At 47.6% G+C, this 24873-nt stretch overlaps 1 protein-coding gene across 1 annotated transcript in view; it reads left to right on the top strand.

Annotated features, from left to right (window-relative positions):
* The first annotated feature begins 1027 nt into the window (after window positions 1-1027).
* LOC142267566 (uncharacterized) overlaps window positions 1028-24873 on the top strand; it is an 87307-nt gene continuing 63461 nt past the window's right edge. Inside the window, 9 exon segments of the mRNA XM_075332337.1 lie at window positions 1028-1160; window positions 1163-3472; window positions 3937-4160; window positions 14229-14307; window positions 20670-20784; window positions 20867-21057; window positions 21171-21310; window positions 21527-21724; window positions 23451-23719. Of these exon segments, the coding sequence (XP_075188452.1) occupies window positions 1028-1160; window positions 1163-3472; window positions 3937-4160; window positions 14229-14307; window positions 20670-20784; window positions 20867-21057; window positions 21171-21310; window positions 21527-21724; window positions 23451-23719 (3659 nt within the window).

The following is a 24873-nucleotide window of genomic DNA, read 5'->3' as shown; positions in this document are numbered from 1 at the left end:
ATCACTTTGGTGTTACACTATCAGCGCTCCTTATTTTCAGATCTAAAGTGTCAGAATCGACACAGAGATACACATGGTAGTGAAATATTTACCAGGTAGTTAGTGGAGTACTGGTTCCTAAAGCTGGGTTTACACACTGCAACATCGCAAAGGACATCGCTGTAACGTCACCGGTTTTGTGACGTAACAGCGACCTCCCTAAGTCTCTGCTAAGTCTCTGGTGAGCTGTTCAAACAGGCAAACCTGGCCAACAACTCAACAGCGATCCGGACCTGCAGAGCGACCTAGCTGGTTGTTGGGGGCGTTGATAAGCAGCCTTTTGAAAGGGAAGTTGCTAACAAAGTCTCTGCAAAGTCTTTCACACACTGAAACTTTCCAGCGATGCATGCTGCACAGCTGGAAACAAAGGACCTAGGAATGGTCCTGAACGATTTGTAGCGATCAGCAACTTCCAGCAACTTCACAGCAGGGGCCGGGTCGCTGATAGGTTTCACACACTGCAACATCGCAAACAACATCGCTATTGCGTCACCAAACCGGTGACGTTACAGCGATGTCGTTTGAGATGTTGCAGTGTGTAAACCCAGCTTAAGTTTAACGTGACACCCACACCCCCACACATGAGGTAAGAGACATAGCTATAGTAGGCGAACTATATTACATTTCTAATTGAAGGTATCTGCTAATGTTATTATTTTTATTACATCTACATATTGGGATAGGATCTTGAAGATGGGAATTTATGATTTTTAAATGCATGAATTTTTAGCTAAAAAGCATTTGAACTTAATCACTCCCACTAAACCTGGCAGATAGGATTTCAATGCTATTTACCTGCTGATTACCACTCTATGCACTGGTGTAAATTGTATTTTTGTAAGAAATAAGTTCCCTTTAATGTTGCTGAATTGAGAACTGTCACAGTACAATACTGTATAGATAGGATCAACCTTTCTTGAGATTTTAATCTTACATTTCTATATGTTTCTTAGGTGTACAAGGCGCAAGTTTTCTTTCCTCACAAACCATGAACAATAGCAATGTGTTCGGTGGACAACAAACCACAAACCCCAATACACAAAATCAGAATGCAGCTATGTTTGGGCAGACAACATTATTTGGCCAAAATGCAACTGTACAGCCTGCCCCTACATTTGGACAGCCTCTACTGGCCAGTCAGCCCCTATGTTTGGACAGCTCGGTAACAACCAGTCTGTTTTTGGTCAGAATACTTTAAGCCAATCTTCTTCTATCTTTGGACAGACTAATTCTGTTCAAACTACTCCAGCATTTGGCCAGGCAAGTGGTGGACTGTAGGCCCCTACATTTGGCCAGGGTTCTTCTTCAGGGACACTGTTTGGTCAGGCTCCTTCTGGCCAGTCTAATTCTATATTTGGGCAGGCCACCGCTGGGCAGTCTGCTCCTACCTTTGGGCACACAGCTAATACATCAGTGTTTGGACTAGCAACATCTGGACAGACAGCTCCGCTGTTCGGACAGTCCAGCTCAGGGCAGTCTGCTCCTTCATTTGGACAATCCACTAATCAGTCGGCACCTGCGTTTGGGCAGGGCACGTCTGCACAGTTTACGCCAATATTTGGGCAGAGCACCCCTAGTCAGTCACCACCTGTGTTTGGACAGACAACATCTGGTCTAACCGCTCCTGCATTTGGCCAGGTTTCTTCTGCTCCATCTGCACCAGCCTTTGGACAGGTTACAACAGGACAGTCTGGCTTTACCTTTGGACAGACTGCTAATAATCAGGCTTCTACTACTTTTGCACAACAGTCTTTGGGACAAACTGGTCCTGTGTTTGGGCTGGCAACTACCGGACAGTCATCTTCCCTCTTTGGACAGACAACCAATACTCAAACACTACCTGCATTTGGGCAGACTTCTACGGGGCCACCTGCGCCATCGTTTGGACAAAGCAGTAACAATCAATCATCTATATTTGGACAAATTACTCCCAGTAAATCTGCATCTCCTTTTGCCCAAGTACCATCTAGTCAATCTACATCTCTCTTTGCCCAAGCGACTACTAACCAATCTGCATCTTTCTTTACACAGCCTACAACTAGCCAGTCAGCCTCCCCCTTTGGAAGCAATACTTCTATATTTTCCCAGGCAACATCTGAGTCATCAGCAGCATCTAGACAGTCTGAGGATGGCTCAAATCAAGGTCCACAATTTGGACAACAATCCCCTAGTAATAGATTTTTGTTTGGCCAGACACCCTCCAACCCGACCCAGACACCTATGTTTGCGCAGAATGTGACTGGACAAAGTTTTAGTCAGGCAGGTTCTACGCAATCTGGGCCAAATAGTAGTAGCCAAGTGTCTGCATTTGGACAGGTAAACAGTGGACAAAGTAATATTTTTGGTCAGTCTCCTGGCTTCCAACCTCCATTTAGTAAGCAAGAATCTGGTTCTATCAGTGCACAACCATCTTCTGCATTTGGAATTGCACAATCTGCACAAGTTAGCAAGACAGCAGCCACTGAGAAAATGTCAATTTTTGGTCAGTCCTCAAATATTTCCACTGTGCAGACTGGAAGTGTATTTGGTACCACGACACAAATAAGTACCAGTTCTAGTGCTGCGGACTCCACTTTTACACAGGTAGCCTCCAATTCAGAGCACAGTTTCAAACCTCCCGCTCATACAACTTTCAAACCAATCCTACCGGGAGCAAATAAATTAGATGAAACATCGGCATCATCTTTTAGCATGTCAAGTAAAAACGAGTCAAAAGATCCACCCCTATTTGGAGCTCCTACAACGTCATCGACATCTGGGAACATCAACTTCTTCTCTATGTCTTCAGAGAAGAAAAACAAAAGTGAAGCAGGAACACCCAGACCTTCATTTGCAAGTGCCAATAGTAGTTTTACTAGTTTTGTTGAAGAGCCAAGAAGAGAGGAGGGACAAAAAGGAGTAAAAAGAAAACCGGAGTATGTTCGTTCACCACGTAGAAATGATGTCGCCATCTCAGGTGAAGCTTCTTCAGATCCCCATAGCGAACATCCACCTGTCAAGAGGGCTGGTCGATTGAACCGGGATTTAAAAGGAGGAGCAAACATCTATGTCAGGAGCTTGTTTGATGTTGTAAAAAGTCAAATGAAAACTCATCGGGGAAAAGAAATTAAAAAAACAGATAACGTTACTCCACAGGCCAAGGTGACCGATGCCGATTCTCCATCAAAAACTCAACCAATTGTAAGACCAATTTCTACTCCCAATCAAACTGAATCTGTTAAAACTAGCCCAGCGAGTTTATCAAGTCAAGTGACTTTTAATAAGTCCCATTTGCAAGATACAGGTCATACAACATCTACCAGAATGGTTTCCTTTTTGGGGCCAAACCAGCAAGGATCTCCCAGAGACTATTCTTCACCTGGTCCTAGTGAGTTGATACCTGGAAGAATTCGACCCTTACTGGAAGAAGGTGAGCTGCTGCCTGAAATTCAAGGTGAGAGCTTTTTTTTCCAAAAGTACATTTTCTGTTATATTATGTCCGTAACCAATTATATTATAAAAAAATAAATCCTGAACTGTAGCGTTGTCTGATATTGTCTTGGAGGCTACACAGTGCTCAGATAAAAATCTGTTACTGACCCTCCACTTTTCCAGCCAGTCTTTGTTGATGGGCTGCAGTGGTGACGTCACAATTACAACAGACATGATGGCTGCAGTCAATCCTTCGGCTCAGTGTCTTGTGTCTTCATGAGCATCACCACTGAGCCCTGTGATGTCACTACCGCAGAGTGGGGAAAGCATCAGAAAGCTGCACCTGCGGAGGGTTACTAACTTTAATCTTATTTTTCTCCTAGAGTAAACCTATACACACACCATTTTAGAATGGGAAAACCCTTATTTGTCTGTGTCATTATATATGTCTCCTTCTTTTGTAAAGTCTTGTTTTTTTTTTAACAGCTATCCCCTCAAGCTCTGTGGCTAGCAAAGGAGAACGTTCTGCTGGTGCTCAACACACTGTTCCAGTCTCCCCCAGTGAGATGACCACTTTTTTTATTAGGAATGTGCCTAATACATTTAATAAAAAAAACATCATGGAGGATTTCTTTAAGAAATATGGGAAGATTCTGCGTATAAACTGCAGGATAAAGCAAAAAATGGCATCTATCCAATTTAATAACCATGTGAGTAAAAAAAAAAATAATAATATGCTTATACCATTGATTGCAGCGTCATTGGTTAAAGAGGTAATTTGGTTTTGTATTGGGATCTGAGTGAGGTTGGTGACATCACGTTTTTACATATCTCCCAGCTTCCAAGCGTTAGTGATGGGTATCGTGCACCTGTTTTATTCATTTAAATTCTACAGATTCATCCCCGTGATTCTTTCACAATTAAAGGATATTGAGGAAAAAAAGTAGTTTAATCTGCGCTCCTGCAGGAAGGGATCCAAGTACACAGATGCAGTTTATGGGCCGTTTATTCGACGCTTTTGAAAGTAATCCAACTTCTTCATCAGGATTTCACCATGTAAGGCTATGTGCACACAGTGCATTTTTCTCGGCGTTTTTGCCCGTTTTTCGAGTGCGTTTTTGTTCAGAACACTGCATGACTTTGCTTCACTAGCAAAGTCTGAGTTTTTTTTAGCTACGTTTTTGTGGTGCCCACAAAAATGCAGCATGTCAATTTTGTTTGCGCTTTTCACTGCGTTTTCCTCCCATTGAATTCAATGAGATGTTGAAAAACGCAATGAAAAACGCAAATATAGCTGCGTTTTAGTGCGTTTCTATGACTAAAAACGCAGCTATAAACGCAAGGGGTGGGTAGTACAGTGACATGTACAGGAAGAGGATTCCTTCTGTTGGTAAACACAGAAGCGTGAATTCTCCCGGTACTGCCACCGGAGGTGGAAGGAGCTGCGAAATCAGAAGTGAATGATAGAAAAAGAAAATGTCATATTCACCTGTCTGCAGACTCCCGACATGTCTGCTCCCAGCTCCTCTCCCGGTACTGCCACCCTTGCTCCGGCTGTGTGCAGACTCCCGGGCACGTCCGATAGCTGCAGGACCTGGCGGTGATCAGCGGATGCGGTCACCTGACGCATCAGCTGATCGTATAAGTCTCGCGGTGAGGCCAGCTTTTTACCACCCGGCCGGCTTTTAAACAGCTGATGCGGTCAGGAGACTTCATCAGCTGATTACCGCAGGGTCCTGCAGCGATCGGACGGGAGTCAGCACAGAGATGTGTAGTTTTTTGTTTTTTTTTCCTACTGATGCATCAGCTGATTGTATAAACGCCGTTTATACAATCAGCTGATGTGTGATGTGATTCACATCCTTGAACCTGACACATCATCTGATCGCTTTGCCTTCCAGCAAACTGATCAGATGATATTGGATCTGGATTGGATATCGCGGGACCCTGACCCAGGATTACTGCGGAGGGGGGTCTTCTTTATATCAATAAAGATGGGAGTCACTAATTGTGTTGTGTTTTATTTCTAATAAAAATATTTTTCTGTCGTGTTTTTTTTATCGTTACTAGAAATTCATGGTGGCCCTGTCTAATATTGGCGTGACACTATGAATTTCTGGCTTAGGGCCAGTTGATAATATACAGCTAGCCCTAACCCCATTATTACCCAGCAAGCCACCCGGCATCAGGGCAGCTGGAAGAGTTGGATACAGTGCCAGAAGATGGCGCTTATATGAAAGCGCCATTTTCTGGGGCGGCTGCAGACTGCAATTCGCACCGGGGGTGCCCAGAAAACTTGGGCACCCTGTACTGCAGATTCCAATCCCCAGCTGCCTAGTTGTACCTGGCTGGACTCAAAAATTGGGCGAAGCCCACGTCATTTTTTTTTTGTTTAATTATTTCATAAAATAATTGAAAAAAAAAAAGGCTTCCCTATATTTTTGGTTCCCAGCCGGGTACAAATAGGCAGCTGGGAGTTGGGGGCAGCCCGTACCTGCCTGCGGTACCTGGCTAGCATACAAAAATATGGCGAAGCACACGCTATTTTTTTTTTAAGGCAAAAAACTCCTGCATACAGTATTGGATGGAGGATGCTGAGCCTTGTAGTTCTGCAGCTGCTGTCTGCTCTCCTGCATACACTAGTGGATGGAGCATGCTGAGCCTTGTAGTTCTGCTCCCCCTGCCTCTCCCTCCAGAATGCAGTCCTGGATGAAGCATGCTGAGCCTTGTAGTTCTGCAGCTGCTGTCTGCTCTCCTGCATACACTATGTAATACTCTTGTATGTTCTGAGGATTTCGATAGCGTTAGGGCAATGACAACCAGAGACGAGTTTGTGGTACAAGATGTTTATAATATGTAACCACGGTAGATACACAACAGAAATACACAGTATAACAAACACATGAAAATACCTTTCCGAAACGGAGCGAAGGGGATTCCCGGGGCCACGCACCGGACTCCCCCAGGGAGACCACCAGAGCGAACCCCTATACAGGGACTGTCCGGCAATCAACCCCGGAAGGCCTAAATGCGCCGCAGCCGGGACACAAGGGGCAAATGGTAAAGTCCAGAAGTGTCCGTACGGGATGAAAGTCCAGAATGGTTATGAGCCGGAAGAAACCGGGCAGACGTGCTGACCAAAGACGGCAGACGGAGTCCGGGCACAGCTTGAAGAAACCGGGTATGGTCCAGAGTCGATCGGTAGACTTTCAGGAGGATCCAAAGGTAATCAAGAAGTAGCAGCAGCAGCAAAGCAGGAGCACACAGCAAGCAGTATACTCAGGCACTGGACTAGGCTTAGAGGCGGCCTTTTAAGCAGCTGGACAGGAAGTAGGGCAACAGAACATAAAACTCCATGATAACCGAGGGCAAGCTCATGCAAAAGAGAACTGGAAAACCCGGAAACCTGACATCACTCCCCCCCCCCAGAAACGGCCTCAGGACGGGTCAGGGCCTGGCTTGTCCGGGTACCGTCGATGAAACTGAGCGATCTTCCGGGGAGCTCGAATGTTACCCACCGGTTCCCAGGAATCGTCCTCGGGGGCGTACCCCTGCCAACGTACCAGATACTGAAGCCGACGACGATGGAGCCGGGAGTCAATAATGTCCTCAACCACGAACTGCTCCTCGCCGTCGACCATCACAGGCGGAGGAGGAGGCACGACACGACCATGAAACGTATTGGGAGAGACGGATTTGAGGAGAGAAACATGAAAGACCGGGTGTACCTTGAGATGGTGCGGTAACCGCAGCCGACAGGCCACAGGGCTCACGATCCCGGTGATCTTAAACGGACCGATGAATTTTTGTCCCAGCTTCTGCGAAGGGACACCCAATCTCAGGTTCTTGGTGGACAACCATACAGAGTCCCCTACCTTATACATGGGTGCCGGTTTCCGGTGAGTGTCTGCCGACCTCTTGTAACGCTCCTGAGCTGTAGCCACAGTGTCTTTCAGAACCTCCAGATTTTGTCGTAGCTCTGTCAATCTGTCCTCCACCGCAGGCACCGAGACCGCAACCGGTGACCTAGGCAAAATAGTCGGATGGTAACCCAAGTTAGCAAAAAAGGGCGTTACCTTAGTGGAGCTGCTCTGAGTGTTGTTATACGAAAACTCCGCCAACGGAAGCATCTTCAACCAATCGTCCTGCAGATGGCTGACATAACATCGAAGGTATTGTTCCAGGGTTTGATTGGTCCGTTCGGTTTGCCCATTTGTCTGAGGATGGTATGCAGAAGACAAACAGACATCAATCTGGAGTGCCGTACAAAACCCCTTCCAGAACCTAGACGTGAACTGCACGCCCCGGTCAGAGATGATCTCGTCTGGTACCCCATGCAATCGGAATACGTTCTGGATAACCAAATCCACTGTCTCTGCGGCTGAGGGAAGACCGGCACACGGAATAAAGTGAGCAGCTTTAGTCAACCGATCCACCACCACTAAAATGGTATTGTGACCGTCTGAGACGGGCAACTCCACAATAAAATCCATTGAGATAGACCCCCAAGGGCGAGATGGCACGGGTAACGGTTGGAGGAGTCCCGTAGGAGCCACACGAGGAACCTTGCACCGGGCACAAACCACACATGAGTGGACATAGTCCTTTACATCCTTTAAACAGGTAGGCCACCAGAAAAAACGGCTGAGGAATTCCTGCGTCTTCTGTACCCCCCTATGACCAGCCAACACGGAGTCATGGACCAACTTGAGAACCTGAAGTCTTACGGCCTCCGGGACATAAATGCGTCGTTCTGTCAACCACACACCATTCCGAAGAACAAGAGTTACATCATTCGGGGGGGCAGCAAGAAATACGTCACCATCATAGGCCAGCTTGATGTCCTTCCACAAGTCCTGGTCCTGGATTACTCCAACGAAATTGGCATCCGATGACACGGTCTGAGACGGGGTTCCAGGCACGGAGTCCACGGCGTGGATTCGGGACAAGGCATCGGCTTTCCCATTACGTGAACCTGGACGGTATGTAACGACAAAATTGAACTGGTTAAGGAATAGGCTCCAACGGGCTTGCCGTGGAGACAGGCACCTGGCAGACTTAAGAAATTCCAGATTACGATGATCTGTGAGTACTATCACTTGCTGCGCGGCTCCCTGTAAGTGGTGTCTCCATTCCTTGAAAGCGGAAATAATCGCTAACAATTCCTTGTCCGCAATGTCATAGTTCCTTTCTGCAGGGGACAACCGGCGGGAAAAGAAAGCACACGGATGTAAGAGACTCTTGTCCCCAGTCCTTTGAGAAAGGATGGCCCCTAATGCGTAGTCGGAAGCGTCGACTTCCACGATAAAGGGAAGTGCGGGATTCGGATGTACCAATATCGGCGCTGAGGTAAAACAAACCTTGAGACGATGGAAGGCTTCCTGGGCCTGGGCGGACCACACAAACTTCTGTCCTTTCTTGGTTAACAGAGTGATGGGACGAACGATCTCTGAAAAATTACGGATAAAACGTCGGTAAAAGTTGGCAAAACCGACAAAGCGTTGTACCTCTTTGATGTTCCCCGGTTCCGGCCAGTCTAGAATTGCTTGTATTTTGCCAGACTCCATGTTCAGTCCCTGAGGAGAGATGACATAACCTAAGAATTGTATTCGTGAGCAATGGAACTCGCATTTCTCCAGTTTGATGTACAGGTGGTTGTCCCTCAGCCGGGTAAGTACGGTCTTGACGTGCTCCTGGTGTTCCTGTAGGGAATCAGAAAAGATTAGGATATCGTCCAGATAAATCACCATGAATTGGTCCATGATATCCCTAAAAATATCATTAACTAGATGTTGGAAAGCCGCGGGAGCGTTACAAAGTCCAAAAGGCATCACTAGGTACTCAAAATGTCCATACCGACATCGGAACGCGGTCTTCCACTCGTCTCCGGGACGTATGCGGAGTAGATTGTATGCCCCACGGAGATCCAATTTGGTGAATATTTTTGCCTGTTGGACCCTCTCCAATAGCTCAGGAATCAACGGTAACGGATACCGGTTCCGGATGGTTATTTTATTCAGTTCCCGGTAGTCAATACAGGGTCTCAGAGTCCCCTCTTTCTTTTTCACGAAAAAGATGGGTGCCCCTGCTGGTGAGGTAGACGGACGAATAAATCCCTTAGCTAGACTTTCATCAATGTATTCTTTTAGTGCTTCTAGCTCAGGTGCCGCCAACGGGTAGACATGACCAAACGGGATCTCCGCCCCTGGGAGTAAGTCTATGGGGCAATCATACGGTCTATGCGGTGGAAGCCGATCGGCTTTTCTTTTGTCGCATATGTCCGCAAAGTCATTATACACCGGGGGTAGAACAGGTACCTGTACAGTGCCCTCCGCATTTGGTGTTACTGAAACCGGAACAGTTGGACTAATGGTCGGAATACTCTGCGGTGGGAAGGATATTTCCTTAGTTTCCCAATCGATGACCGGATTTGTAGACCGTAGCCACGGAATACCTAAAATAATCGGAAAATGAGGAGAAGAAATTAACATGAAAACAAGGGTCTCCTGCTGACCTGGCTTCATGACGCATTCTAGCGGTACGGTTTCCCGATCAACTGGTCCAGAGATTAACGGAGATCCGTCTACCGTCTCCATGGTAACCGGTGAGGATCTTTGCTGAGTCCGGATACCGTGTTTCCTGGCAAAAGAGGAGTCCATGAAATTTCCCCCTGCCCCAGAATCTATCATTGCAGAGGTAGGTATTAGCTGTCCCTCCCACCGGATCTGAATGGGGAGCGAACAATGGGTATATTTCCCTTCCGAGTCCTTCGGTGAGGTTGACATTACAGTCAAGGGAAATACCGCATCCAAGTGTCCACTTGCCTCAGAGATCTCGGACTCTGCGTCCGTGTTGTCACACTCTGCCATGGCTGCCAATATCTTATTTGGGCGATTCGGACGTTTCGGGCAGTCGATCAAGAAATGATCCGATTGACCGCAATAGAAACACAAACGCTCACGGAGCCGGTGTTCGCGACGTTCATTGGTCTCTCGCTTTTGCAGAGAGTCCACTTGCATAGGAACGTCCTCGGCCTCCCGTGGCGTCCTGAGAGCGGCTTCTCTGGAAGGAAATGCAAAGTTGTTTACACGGTTTACAGCTGCCCATTTTTCCTGTCTACGTTCCGTCAAGCGGGTATCAATACGCACACAGTGCTGGAGAAACAGTTCAAAATCCCCTGGAGATTCGGAACGAGCTAACTCGTCCTTGATGGTACCGGACAAACCCTTTCTGAAAACAGACAATAATGCATTGTTTCCCCAGTCGGTGTCTACCACTAACCTCTTAAATTCAGTGGCGTATTCGACGACAGACCGCTTTCCCTGACGTAAGGAAAGGAGAGCCGATTCAGCGGTAGCACGGCGATTCGGATCATCAAACATCTGCGCCATTGCGGTCAGAAAGTCATCCAGGTGATTTAAACGGATGTCCCGATTCTCTATCATAGGATTAGCCCAAGCCAGTGCTCGTGAGGTTAATAACATGATTATACATAACACTTTTGACCGGTCAGAACGGTAATAATCAGCATGTACATCAAAAAACAGTATACACTGGTTCACAAATCCCCGAAACTGACTACGGTCACCATTGAAACGGAATGGGGGTAACCTAGGCATACCGGCAGCTGATACGGACGTAGTGGGGCCGGCTTCCTGAGCCTCCACTCTGACTTGCAAATCCTGTATAGCCGGACCCAGTACCTGGTGATCATGGCCCAGCTGTGCCTCCACATCTCTAAGTTTAGTTTGCACCGCCTCCATCTCCTGCTGCAAGGAGCTAATCATGGAAAAAAGCTGATCTACTCGTGTCTCAGACATTGCCCCAGCGAAATCCTCTTAGAGCCTGAGTATAATGTAATACTCTTGTATGTTCTGAGGATTTCGATAGCGTTAGGGCAATGACAACCAGAGACGAGTTTGTGGTACAAGATGTTTATAATATGTAACCACGGTAGATACACAACAGAAATACACAGTATAACAAACACATGAAAATACCTTTCCGAAACGGAGCGAAGGGGATTCCCGGGGCCACGCACCGGACTCCCCCAGGGAGACCACCAGAGCGAACCCCTATACAGGGACTGTCCGGCAATCAACCCCGGAAGGCCTAAATGCGCCGCAGCCGGGACACAAGGGGCAAATGGTAAAGTCCAGAAGTGTCCGTACGGGATGAAAGTCCAGAATGGTTATGAGCCGGAAGAAACCGGGCAGACGTGCTGACCAAAGACGGCAGACGGAGTCCGGGCACAGCTTGAAGAAACCGGGTATGGTCCAGAGTCGATCGGTAGACTTTCAGGAGGATCCAAAGGTAATCAAGAAGTAGCAGCAGCAGCAAAGCAGGAGCACACAGCAAGCAGTATACTCAGGCACTGGACTAGGCTTAGAGGCGGCCTTTTAAGCAGCTGGACAGGAAGTAGGGCAACAGAACATAAAACTCCATGATAACCGAGGGCAAGCTCATGCAAAAGAGAACTGGAAAACCCGGAAACCTGACACACTGGTGGATGGAGTATGCTGAGCCTTGTAGTTCTGCTCCTCCTGCCTCTCGTTCCTGCATACGGTCCTGGATGGAGCATGTTGAGCCTTGTAGTTCTGCAGCTGTCTGCTCTCCTGCATACACTAGTGGAGAATGAAGAACATATTGAAGAAGGAAATGACATCAGACATTTTTTTTTCAACAATCTTTAATGGCATTGTTCACTCATAAAAAAAAAACAACATAAAAATGCAGTGAGTAAAACCGAAGCAAAAAATGCACAGAAACGCATTAAAAACACATGCTTTTTTTTGCTGCGTTTTTTTGCCACGGGTGCATTTTTGTGCGTTTTTTGCGGCAAAAAACGCAGCGTCAAAAAAATGCAGTGTGTGAACTTGCCCTAACCAAATGGTCCTTGCAACAGCTGCCACACCATCCAGATCTCATCAGTGTTGCGTCTTCACAACCTCACAAGGAGAGCGAATCCTGTTTATTCTCCCCTGTCTCCTTAGATAAGACCCTTTTGTTTGCTCTGCAGCTTTCCTAGAATCATTCTTGCAGAATTGTAGTTTGATTAGGAACTATAGGCCTGATTCAAGAGCAATAGACCAGCGCTATTCACCCCGGTCTTGCTGAGGGGCTGTACTGGAGTCAGACTCTCCTCATTTATCAAGACCACTAGACCAGCATTGTTCACCCCTATCTTGTTGAGGGGCATGCCTCTTCCTGGATCAGTTCAGTCAGAGAAGTGGCGCGAACCTTTGTGTACGCCTTGCCCTAAATCCTACCCCACTCCCTGCTAGCGTTAGTTTTGTGGTGTAGCAAACTCCACGGCTTGTTGTCATGCCCCGGCTCTATTCACTTTGTTTCTAGCTGAAGAAAAATAGTGTGAGATGACAACACCAAAAGCTGCAAAATTTTTTGCCAAAACATGACAACTTTTTAAAACTTTACACCAGTAGGCATGAAAAATTTGAGAATCGGGCCCTATTAGTACACTTACTAACCAAACCTTAGTGGTTTAGTCCTCTTAGGCAGGTAAAACATATGTATTTGTAAATCTGTATACATAAGGGTATGTTAACATGGCTTTTTTCTTTTTTTTTTTTTTTAAACCTTGTTTTGATCAGATTATCTCAGAAAATTGCCTTAAAAAACCCCTCCAATCTTCCTATTCTTTTTGATGTAAAAGTGACTTGCTTTTCATAAGTTCAGGCTTTTGAGGGTCTTTTAACTTTTTTCAAAAAAAGTGGGTAAAAGAAGTGAGCAGACCATTCTTCGGGCTTTTTCTGCTAGGAAGACGCTCCAAATGTTACAATACAAGTCAATAAGAAGGCTTAAAGGGAACCTGTCACCAGTTTTTCGGCCTATAAACTATGGCCACCAACACCGGGCTGTTATATACAGCATTCTAACATGCTGTATATAAGAGCCCAGGCCGCTGTGTAGAACATAAAAAACACTTTAGAATACTCACCTAACAGTCGCGCTACGGTGTATTTGGGTCAGATGGGCGTCTCTGTTGTCTTGAGCCGGCGCCTCCTCTTTCGGCCATCTTCGTCCTCCTTCTGAAGCTTCTGTGCATGACGCATCCTACGTAATACACACTCGCCGGTCCCGCGCAGGCGCACTGCAATACTTTGATCTGCCCTGCTCAGGGCAGATCAAAGTGCGCCTGTGCAGGACCTCAATGCCGGCAAGTGTGGATGACGTATGACGCGTCATGCTCCCCGGCGACAGAAAAAGGACAACAAAGATGGCCGAAAGAGGAGGCACCGGACAACGGAGATACCCATCTGACCCAAATCCACCGCAGCGTGACCATTAGGTGAGTATTATAAAGTGTTTATGTTCTACACAGCGGCCTGCGTTCTTATATGTTAGAATACTGTATATAAGAGCACCGGTGGTGGTGGCCTCAGCTTATAGGCTGAAAAACTGGTGACCGGTTCCCTTTGAAAATGGTTGCAAAATGCCTGGAGATTTTTCTTGTTTTAGCATTTTTTTTTGCAGAAAAAAATGCATGTTTTATTGTTTATAAAGTAAAAAAAACACCCCCTCCAAAACATTTATATAGAGTAGCAACAAGAAACGTTAAAAAGTTGCTTCAGGTAACATTAACAAAATGGTAACCAAATTCTTCAGGATTTGAAAACAAAAAAAAATCTGTTTATTCCTGAAGTGGTATCTGCATGAAAAACTTGAAGTTTTCACTTGCTTGAAAAAAAATTAACTTATTTAATGATTTTTTTGGGAAAAATAGAATCACATTTGGGATGTTGTCTATGTCTTTACAGAACTCTGCAGCTGTGGCCAAGAAATCAGTAAAAGAACTATACAAAGACGCTGTTGGTTTTTGGCAACGGAAAAAAACTAGTGAGTGTTTAAATCGCCTCATTTATGTGTTAGATGTATGTACCGCCATGTGGCGCCACTGTATAGAATCTCATTATTAAGTTAGTATGCAAGAGAAACAACACTTTTATTGAAGAATCTCAATCAAATGGCGTGGAATGGAGCAGACATGATTGATATACAGACATACAGGTGACATATTACAGTTCTAGTGTTAGAGCCATGATGTGCCTGGGCTCTTAATCTCTGTAAGGCTAAGTTCATGTGTCCTGTAGTCATCTGGTTGGGAAACTGATTTCTGCTGGATCCGTTGTGGTTTTTTTTTTTGTCATGGGAGTCTATGGACAACATATCCATTAATGGATTGCTATTTAGACATCCGTTGTACTTGCATTTGTAACGGGTCTGTTGTTTTCTTAACGGATCCATTACAAATGGACGATAAATAGTAATCCATTAACGGATCCATCCCGCATAAGTCAATCAAACAGGTACAAGGCACTCTCAAGGGTTAATTTTCATATAATTTATTCCAAAATAGTTTTAAACGTGTGACGTTTCAGCCACTAGGTGGCCTTCATCAGACAACTGGTATCATAAACTGTCCAAAATTGGACTGTCAAGGCAACGGTGTCCACCGCTATGCTGTGGACGCAGCATAGCGGTGGACACCGTTGCCTTGACACTCCAATTTTGGCCAGTTTATGATACCAGTTGTCTGATGAAGGCCATCTAGTGGCTGAAACGTCACATGTTTAAAACTATTTTGGAATAAATTATATGAAAATTAACCCTTGAGAGTGCCTTGAACCTGTTTGATTGACTTACGGTTTGGAAACCAACAAGTGCACCTCGATATACCTCCACTATATTGGCTGTGCCTTATCCTTTTACAACCATCCCCCGTAGACTCCACATGTTAAAAACTGATCCGGCCGACATCCGTTATTTAACAGACAAAAAAGTTGTTTTTGCAGAATTTTTTTGCTAATAAATCCATGATAACGGATGGTTGCAGGACCTGTGAACCTAGCCTAATACTTCATATTTCTTTGTCGCTCCATTGGGAGACCCAGACAATTGGGTGTATAGCTTCTGCCTCCGGAGGCCACACAAAGTATTACACTTTAAAAAGTGTAACCCCTCCCCTCTGCCTATACACCCTCCCGTGGATCACGGGCTCCTCAGTTTTATGCTTTGTGTGGAAGGAGGCACACATCCACTCATGCATTCTCATAACTTAGTTGTCGGTTGGAAGAAAAGTGGACCCCCACGGGGTCCCCGGCATGCTCCCTTCTCACCCCACTATGTCGGCGGTGTTGTTAAGGTTGAGGTACCCATTGCGGGTACAAAGGCTGGAGCCACATGCCGTTTTCCTTCACCATCCCTTATGCGGCTCTGGGAGAAGTGGGATCCTGAGCGGTCATCCATTTGCTGGGACCGTGCTCCATCCGCAGCCCCTGGTGGAACCTGCCGGACCGGAGCCTTTTCAACCCTAGGGACCGGGCCCTGCTACTTAAAGGTACTCTGTGTCCCCTTCGGGGACTGTACAGGGAGCGCACCTTCTTCCCGGAAGCCGCGGTAGTCGTAACACTGAGGAGACAGGTGGACTTCCGCGCCGACCGGGCCTGCTTGTCGGGCGCGGCCTCAAATTTAGTCCCCGGCTTCAAAGAGGCCTAGTCGCGAAAATCCCGCCCCTGGGCCTGCCTGTCAGGGGTAAGGCCGGGATTGCCGACATGATGTCGGATGTGACGGCTGGAGCATCCTGCATGTCTTCCTCCCCCCTCACTGGCCACTGTGGGGACCCCAGACGGTACCCATTGCGGGTACGGAGGCTGGAGTCACAGGCCGTTTCCTTCACCATCCCTTATGCGGCTGGGAGAAGTGGGACCTGAGCGGTCATCCATTGAATGGGACCGTGCTCCATCCGCAGCCCCTGGTGGAACCTGCCGGATCGGAGCCTCTTCAACCCCAGGGACCGGGCCCTGCTACTTAAAGGTACTCTGCGTCCCCATTGGGGACTGTACAGGGAGCGCACCTTCTTCCCGGAAGCCGCGGTAGTTGTAAAACTGAGGAGGCAGGTGGACTTCCGCGCCGACCGGGCCTGCTGGTCGGGCGCGGCCTCAAATTTAGTCCCCGGCTTCACCGCGGCCTAGTCGCGAAAATCCCGCCCCCGGGCCTGCCTGTCAGGGGTAAGGGCGGGATTACCGACATGACGTCGGATGTGAGGGCTAGAACATCCTGCATGTCTTCCTCCCCCCTCACTGACCACTGTGGGGAACTCAGACTCCCGCTCTTTGCTGGCGCCGCCCTCGGCCCCACTCCTCCCCTGAGAGCTCCGGCGGCCATTTTCTGGCATTCTGCCAGTGGGTGCTTCTCAGGGGAGCTCAGGGTGAACGCAGCACTCGGTGCTGGTCCCCCTAGGGTGCCGGATACATATGTATATATTATATATATTTCTGTTCGGACAGACTGTATACCCTTTGTTCAGGGGTGCAAGCACATTTACCTTCAGTGGTCTCTCTCCTAGGAGACAACAGGCACAGGTTTTTCTCGCGGTCTGTACCTCTTGTGGGGTTATGTTACCTGCGGGATCCACCTACCCTCACTGTGAGCAATGCTGGACTCCTGCCTCGCTTGCTCAGCCGGAGCCTCGGGCACTGGTGGGCCCCTCAGCTCATGTAGACCCCCCTGCTCCCCCTGAGCAGGCTGCAGGGACAGAGTCACCGGTGTTGGCCCTCAGTCATTTTCATATGATCAAATGGTCTTCTAAGCTCCTTGAGGCATTGCAGTCCAGACCGGACCTTTCACAGGCCCTGGCCCGGTTAGCTTGTTTCATTCAGGCCCCGCTTGGTTAGCGCCGCAGCGCGCTCCCAGGTTGAGCCCTAGGTCTCAGGCGGAGGACTCCTGCCCGGACCGCAGTCCAAGGCCGGCTAAGCGGTCTCGCTGGGACTCTTCCCCGACTTCCTCACGCTGCTAGGATCCCAGCTTGAGGACTCTCAGGAAGACGAGGCGGACGGGGGAGCTCAGGGCTCTGGCCCTGACTTCACCCTTAACCTTGATACTCCTGAGGGGGACGCCTTAGTAAATGATCTTATCTCGATCCATCATCCAGGTGCTGGTTCGCTCTCCTCCGCCTCCTCCTGTAGAGGAGTCGGCTTCTCAGCAGGAGAAACACCAGTTTTGGTTCCCCAAACGTACAATACGTTTTTTGATCACTCTAACTTCAGGGATGGGTTAAACGTCACACTGACACGCGTTACCCCTTTCCATCTGACGTCGGTAAGAGTTGGGCTCATTCTCCCAAAATGGATCCTCCAGTCTCCAAATTGGCTGCTAGGTCCGTGGTGTCTGTTGCAAATGGCTCATCCCTGAAGGATGCCACTGACAGACAGATAGAGCTCTTGGCGAAGTCCATCTATGAGGCCACGGGCACGTCTTTCGCCCCGGCCTTCACAGCCGTGTGGGCTCTCCAAGCAATCTAGGCTTGTCTGAAGGAGTTTAATGCTGTCACATGGAATTTTGCTCCGCATGTTCCGTCTTTGACTCTCGGGCATCAGCCTTTTCGTCCTGCGACATGAACGCCGTCCGGGACTCCACTAGCCGCACGGCTGTAGCATATGCTAACTCCGTGGCAGTTCGCAGGGCCATGTGGCTGCGCGAATGGGAACCAGACTCGGCTTCAAAAAAGGTTCTTAACTGGTTTACCTTTTTTCTGGCGACCGTTTATTTGGCGAACGATGGGATGTTATTATTAAGGAATCCAAGGGAAAGGTCTCCTCCTTACCCCAGTCCAAACCTAAGAGACCTCAGCAAAGAAAAATCCCATCGAGGTTTCGGTCCTTTCGTCCCTCCGCCAAGCCACATTCTTCTTCGTCCAACAGGCCGGAGAAAGGCCAGAGGAGCTCATATGCGTGGCGGCCCACGTCACGACACCAATAGGCCGCAGGGGGCACTGCCTCCAAATCGGCCTCCTCAGGCCCCCGGTCTACCCTAGCCGCATCCCCGGTCGGTGGCAGGCTCTCCCGCTTTGGCGGCGCCTGGTGGCCACAAGTTCAAGACCGATGGGTGAGAAACATTCTGTCTCATGGTTACAGGATAGAGTTCAGTTCTCGTCCTGCGGCTCGTTTCTTCAGAACCTCTGGGCCCCTGCTCAGGTGGCGTGTCAACACGTTGCTCTGGGACTCTCCATGGACAAACAGCTTTCCCTGCAGGCGGGGGTGCAATCACTTCTTCGGAGTCAGTCACACCCTTTAAGGCGCCTCATGCACTTCCTGGGGAAGATGGTTGCAGCTATGGAGGCAGTGCCGTTCACGAACCAAGGCGGCACTCGCAGTCGTCAAGCCTTCCAGGAAGTCCGGCGGATTCTGCAGTGGGTGGAAACCACAGGCTCCACCATCTCCGCAGTTCACATCCCGGGCGTAGAAAACTGGGAAGCAGTCGTTTTTCAGTCATCAGACATGGACGCGTGGGAATGGTCTCTGCACCCAGAAGTGCTTCAAGAGATCCATCGCCCCTGAGGAACGCAGGACGTCGATCTCTCAAGGTCCCGGCCTTCATGGCACGGTCTCAGGATCACAGACCTCTGGCAGCGGACGCTTTTGTCCAGGATTGGTCGCAGTTTCGACTGCCTTATGTGTTTCCCCCTCTGGCGATGCTGCCCAGGGTACTACGCATGATCGGGTCCGACTGCCGTCGCGCCATTCTCGTCGCCCAGACTGGCCGAGACGGTCGTGGTATCCGGATCTGGGGCATCTTACGGTGGGTCAACCGTGGGCACTTCCAGACCGCCCAGACTTGCTGTCACAAGGCCCGTTTTTTCCATCTGAAATTCTGTGGCCCTCAACTTGACTAGGGGCCATTGGCCCCTGACTCCTAGAGTCTTCAGGGTTATCTCAGGATGTCATTGCCACCACGAGACAAGCCAGGAAGCCAACGTCCGCCAAGATCTATTACAGGTCTTGGCAAGTCTTTCTATCCTGGTACGCTGATAACGGCTTTCCTCCATGGCCGTTTACCTTACCCACATTCCTTTCATTCCTACAATTTGGAATGGACAAGGGTTTGTCCCTCGACTCTCTCTCTAGGGCCAAGTATCCATGCTCTCCGTGTTTTTTCTTTCAAAAGCGTCTAGCCAGGCTTCCGCAGGTCCGCACGTTCCTGCAGGGGGTCTGCCACATGGTTCCACCTTACAAACGTCCGTTGGAACCCTGGTATCTTAGCAGAGTCCTGACGGCTCTTCAAAAGCCGCCTTTTGAGCTGCTGCGGGATGTCTCTCTCTCCCGTCTTTCACAGAAAGTGGCCTTCCTGGGGACAGTCACATCTCTTCAGAGAGTGTCTGACCTTGCAGCACGGTCATGCAAGGCTCCCTTCCTGGTTTTTCCACCAGGATAAGGTGGTTCTTCGTTCTGTCCCGGAATTTCTCTCTAAGGTGGTATCTCCTTTTCATCTAAATCAGGATATCTCCTTGCCTTCCTGTTGCCCTAATCCAATTCACCAGTGTGAAAAGGTTTTGCACTCTTTGGGCCTAGTGAGAGCACTCCGGTTCTACGTGTCTCGCACGGCACCCCCTGCGCCGTTCAGATGCGCTTTTTGTCCTTGTCGCTGGCCAGCGTATGGACTCTCAGGCCTCCAAGTCGACCTTGGCTCGGTGGATCAAGGAACCGATTCTCGAGGCCTACCGTTCTTCGGGCCTTCCGCTCCCTTCAGGGCTGAAAGGCCATTCTACCAGAGCTGTAGGTGCGTCCTGGGCATTGCGGCACCGGGCAACGGTTCAGCAGGTGTGTCAGGCAGCTACGTGGTCTAGTCTGCACACTTTCACGAAGCACTATCAAGTGCATACCTATGCTTCGGCAGACGCCAGTCTCGGTAGGCGAGTCCTCCAGGCGGCGGTTGCCCACCGGTAAGAGGGGGCCTTTTTCGGCTCTTTTTATTGAGGTATTCTTTTACCCACCCAGGGACTGCTCTTGGACGTCCCAATTGTCTGGGTCTCCCAATGGAGCGACAAAGAAGAAGGGAATTTTGTTTACTTACCGTAAATTCCTTTTCTTCTAGCTCCTATTGGGAGACCCAGCACCCACCCCTGTGCCCTTTGGGCTGGTTATTTTTTTGGGTTATGGTCTTCAGTTCTCCGAACATCCTTCGGATTGAATTTACCCTAGACCAATTTATAAGTTTCCTCCTTCCTGCTTTTGCACCAAAACTGAGGAGCCCGTGATCCACGGGAGGGTGTATAGGCAGAGGGAAGGGGTTACACTTTTTCAAGTGTGATACTTTGTGTGGCCTCCGGAGGCAGACGCTATACACCCAATTGTCTGGGTCTCCCAATAGGAGCTAGAAGAAAAGGAATTTACGGTAAGTAAACAAAATTCCCTTCTTTTTAGGTCCTGCAAAGAAAAAAGGGGCTCAAACGGTGGAGAGAGAAGTCAGACAAAGTGAGCAAAAAGGTATTCCAGCCGTTTCGCCTGTATGCAAACCTCTTCTCCAAGGACTAAAGGGGTAATTCTAAAACACTCAGAATCATACAATTACAACCTTTTTTTTCACCCTTATTCTAAACTATTTTTTGGCTGTATTTCAGATCTTCTCTTAAAAAGGCTACATTTCCCAAAAATCTTCAGTTTGGTGTTCAAAATACTGATATCCCATCACCACCTTCTGACTCTGCGGTGTCTTTGCCTCCTTCACTTCTGCATCTTGTGGGAATGGCAGCAGAGACCTCCGAGGAGAAATATCGTCTCCTAGACCAGAGGGACAAGATATTGAGACAAGGTATTGAAAGGATCTGTGAAAGTTTTGCAATTATTTGAGTAACTAAAGAAGTTTTTTTTTGTAACCATAAAAGAAATGCACATTTTCTAATCACGTTTCTCCTATTTTTGTAGCTCGAGTTAAACGAACTGGGTTAGATCAAGCCAAAGTTTTTGTGGGAACCTGTCCTGACATGTGCCCTGAAAAGGAGAGATACATGCGGGATACTCGCAATCAACTTAGCATCTATGAGTTCCTTCCAGGAACAGACAAGGTAATTATTAAATTAACTTTTACTTCAGTAGCGCCAACATATTCTACAGCACTTTTACAACTGTATCCTTCCTCTTCCTTCCTCCAAATGTTTTGAGCATGTCATGTTTATCACCCAAAAAAGGTCAGTTATTGGTATAATTTTTAATGTTCTGTTTACTATTAATGGTCTACATTATGGATGGAAAATAAATTGCATAATTCCTTCCTTTCAAAGTTGGACCATGCGGCTGCCATAAAAGAATACAGTCGATCTTCTGCAGATCAAGAGGAGCCCCTAGCACATGAATTGCGCCCGTTACCAGTGCTGTGTATGACTATGGATTATATGGTGACCAATATCATGGATCAGGGAGAGGATAATTACCGAGATTGGTATGATTTTGTTTGGAACCGAACACGTGGAATACGGAAGGTGAGAAGCTTTACTGAAAGCTATGTATTTATCAAATAGTTTTTCTTGGCTAATCCGGATGACTTTTTAACCAGACTAATGTCAAATTGTTAACTAAGTTTAATTTTAGAGATATTACTGTAGTTTAGGAATAAAAAAATAAATCAGAATGATGTGATCCCTTTGCTGCTAGAATTGTTATTTTTTTGTGATAACTGGATTAGAGAAAACAAAGAGAAAAAGAAATGGTGTTAATAGATCCCTTAAGCTGGGTTCATACACAACGACAACAACGTCGCTGTTACGTCACCATTTCCTGTGACGTAACAGCAACCTTACATGATCGCTAGTTAGCTGTCAAACATGTAATTTTCAGCAGAGACGGAGCAGCGATCATAGCGACCTCGACGGTCGTTGGGACGTGTCACACGCGTCGCTGTGCGACGACTCAGACCTTGATAGAGGCGGGGTGTTTACTCCTAGACATGTTTTGCGTTGCCTCTTTTCACGCCCCTCTGTTCCGATTGGTGATCGCTACAGCGCTTTTGCGTTGCCTTTTTCACGCCCCTCTGTTCCGATTGGTGATCACTACAGCGGCGCCTGATTGGGTGACCATGCCAAACAAAGGAAGACACAAAGAACGACACACTAGCAACACCAGACAGAGACTCTACTACGTGGAACAAAGAATGGAACTTAAAAAATTAAATCGCTGTAACGCCTTCGGCAAGTTACCCAATCGGAACGCTGTTATGACCACCAATCGGAGTCGTGGGGGCGTTGTAAAATACACCGCAAAAACACGCCCGTGTTCTGCCTTCAGTCCTACGTCACTGCCTTCAAAGTCGTCGCGACCGTCGCTGCTGCTGTGTTAAACACAAGGATGCATGTGGCGCAGCGGGATAGAATCGATCAAAAAATGACCTGAAATATTCAAGAGCGAGCAGCGATCTCGCAGCAGGGGTCTGATCGTTGTAATGTGTCACACACAGCGACGTCGCTGTTGAAGTTGTTGCTACGTCACAGAAAATGGCGACTTAGCAGCGATGTCGTCGTCGCTGTGTGTGACACCACCATTATTCAAGCAAGGCTTCAGTTTGTTAAAGGGTTTGTCTCGGTTTTAGATGAAAGCCTGCAGTCACTTTTAGTGACTAAACTTCTGAGTCCTTACAGTGCATGCACGCTCCGAATTCTCCGGTGATGAGAGCAAGTATTTATATGACCACTAGTATTCAGTTTGCATACATGCATTCACGTGCCGACTAGACTTACTCGACCTCACTCAATTCACTTGTATTGAGCAAGGCCGCTCATGTCTAGTCTGAGTGTGGCCGTAAGTATGTATATCTTATATTTGTGGTCATGTGACCACCCACTTTTGCTATTGGCATCGGGGAATCCTGACCGATTTACGGTTCATGCTCTGTTAAGATTCAGAACTCCAGAGTGACTGCAGACTTTCATCTCAAATCTGGACAATCCCTTTAAGAAGTGGGTAGTCAGTGAAGTGCCAGAAGCAGATGAATTAATTAATGACCTTAAGAAAGTAAAAATATAGAGAAGTATATAAATACAGAGAAATTGTACAAGGAATGACAGATTGAGGCAAAAAGGTGAAAAATGTTATTTTCCCCTCCAGTCTTAAAGGGGAGGATATGGGACGGTAAAGCAGGGCAACGAGGGTTAGCAATGACTCATGTTTTATATTAGGTGTGTAGAATTTTTCTTATTTTTCTTTTCTTTTTAGGATATTACACAGCAGCACTTGTGTGATAAATTTACTGTGTCTTTGATGGAGAAGTGTATGCGGTTTCACATTCACTGTGCATATGAGCTTTGTGAGGAGCCGATGTCCTCATTTGATCCCAAAATAAATAATGAGAATTTGACAAAGTGTTTGCAGAGCCTAAAGGAAATGTACCAGGACCTACAAAATCATGGCGAGACCTGTCCTTGTGAACCTGAGTTTAGGGGCTACAGTGTTTTACTCAACCTCAACAAGGGAGATATTCTCAGGTAAAATCTTGCTTTCTTTTCATGCATTGAGTGACTGGATAGAGATCCTGGGGGTGTGGACCGTCTGCTCCTGGCACCATCTCGCTGTGGTGGACAATCGCGCTGGAGGGGAAGGGGCAAGGACTGTCTGCCTGCTCACCTCTTCATGTGTTGGAGGTTGGAGTCTTGCCCTGCAAACCAGAAAGGGTACTGTGTGACAGGTTTCACCCTGTTCTCTTAGACTTTAGATGGGATAAGTGGGTAATTACACTGTTTGCCTCACAAGCAGAATCTGAAAGAAAAATTGGAAAGATTGAAGGTAGAGACGGGTCGGAACCCAGACGCCATGTCCACCTCCTACTTTCAGGAAGCCAAACCTGACCACCTTGGCGCCGGTTGGTGGGTAACTATGCTGAAAAGGAGTCAACTTTTTTTTCCGAGTGTCAGCAGCATACACACGTGGTCTCCTGTGTTTCCCAAAGCGATAAAGTACATACAAGTCACAATAATGCCCATAGAAGTGTCAATGGTGCCTGTACTATATATGTACACACTACAGTTCAAAGGTTTGGGGTCACCAAGACAATTTTGTCTTTTCTCATGAAAAATCATACTTTTATTTATCAAATGAGTTGCATAATGAATACAAAATATAGTCCAGACATTGACGAGGTTAGAAATAATGATTTTTACTTGAAATAATAATTTTCTCCTTCAAACTTTGCTTTCGTCACAGAATGCTCCTTTGCAGCAATTCCAGCTTTGCAGACCTTTGGCATTCGAGCTGTTAATTTGCGGAGGTAATCTGGAAATATTTCACCCCATGCTTCCAGAAGCCGCTTCCACAAGTTGGATTGGCTTGATGGGCACTTTTTGCACACCATACCTTCAAGCTGCACCCACAACAGCTCAATAGGGTTGAGATCTGGGCTGGCCACTCCATTACAGATAGAATACCAGCTGCCTGCTTCTTCCCTAAATAGTTCATGCATAATTTGGAGGTGTGCTTTGGGTCATTGTCCTGATGTCTCAAATAGGACGCTATAGGAGGCTGGCCCTGAAGTCACTTCTCTGCAGCTTCTATCACCCCTCCTGGAAAAGGACGTCATTTGGAGGCAGCGCTGAGGTCTCTTACTACAGCTACTATCATTGCTGCTTCCTGATGATGGTCTGTT

Source organism: Anomaloglossus baeobatrachus, unplaced genomic scaffold (genome assembly GCF_048569485.1).
Source record: "Anomaloglossus baeobatrachus isolate aAnoBae1 unplaced genomic scaffold, aAnoBae1.hap1 Scaffold_296, whole genome shotgun sequence".
Classification (NCBI taxonomy): Eukaryota; Metazoa; Chordata; class Amphibia; order Anura; family Aromobatidae; genus Anomaloglossus; species Anomaloglossus baeobatrachus.
The sequence above is the reverse complement of the archived record's forward strand: the minus strand, read 5'-3'. Positions and strand labels throughout refer to the sequence as shown.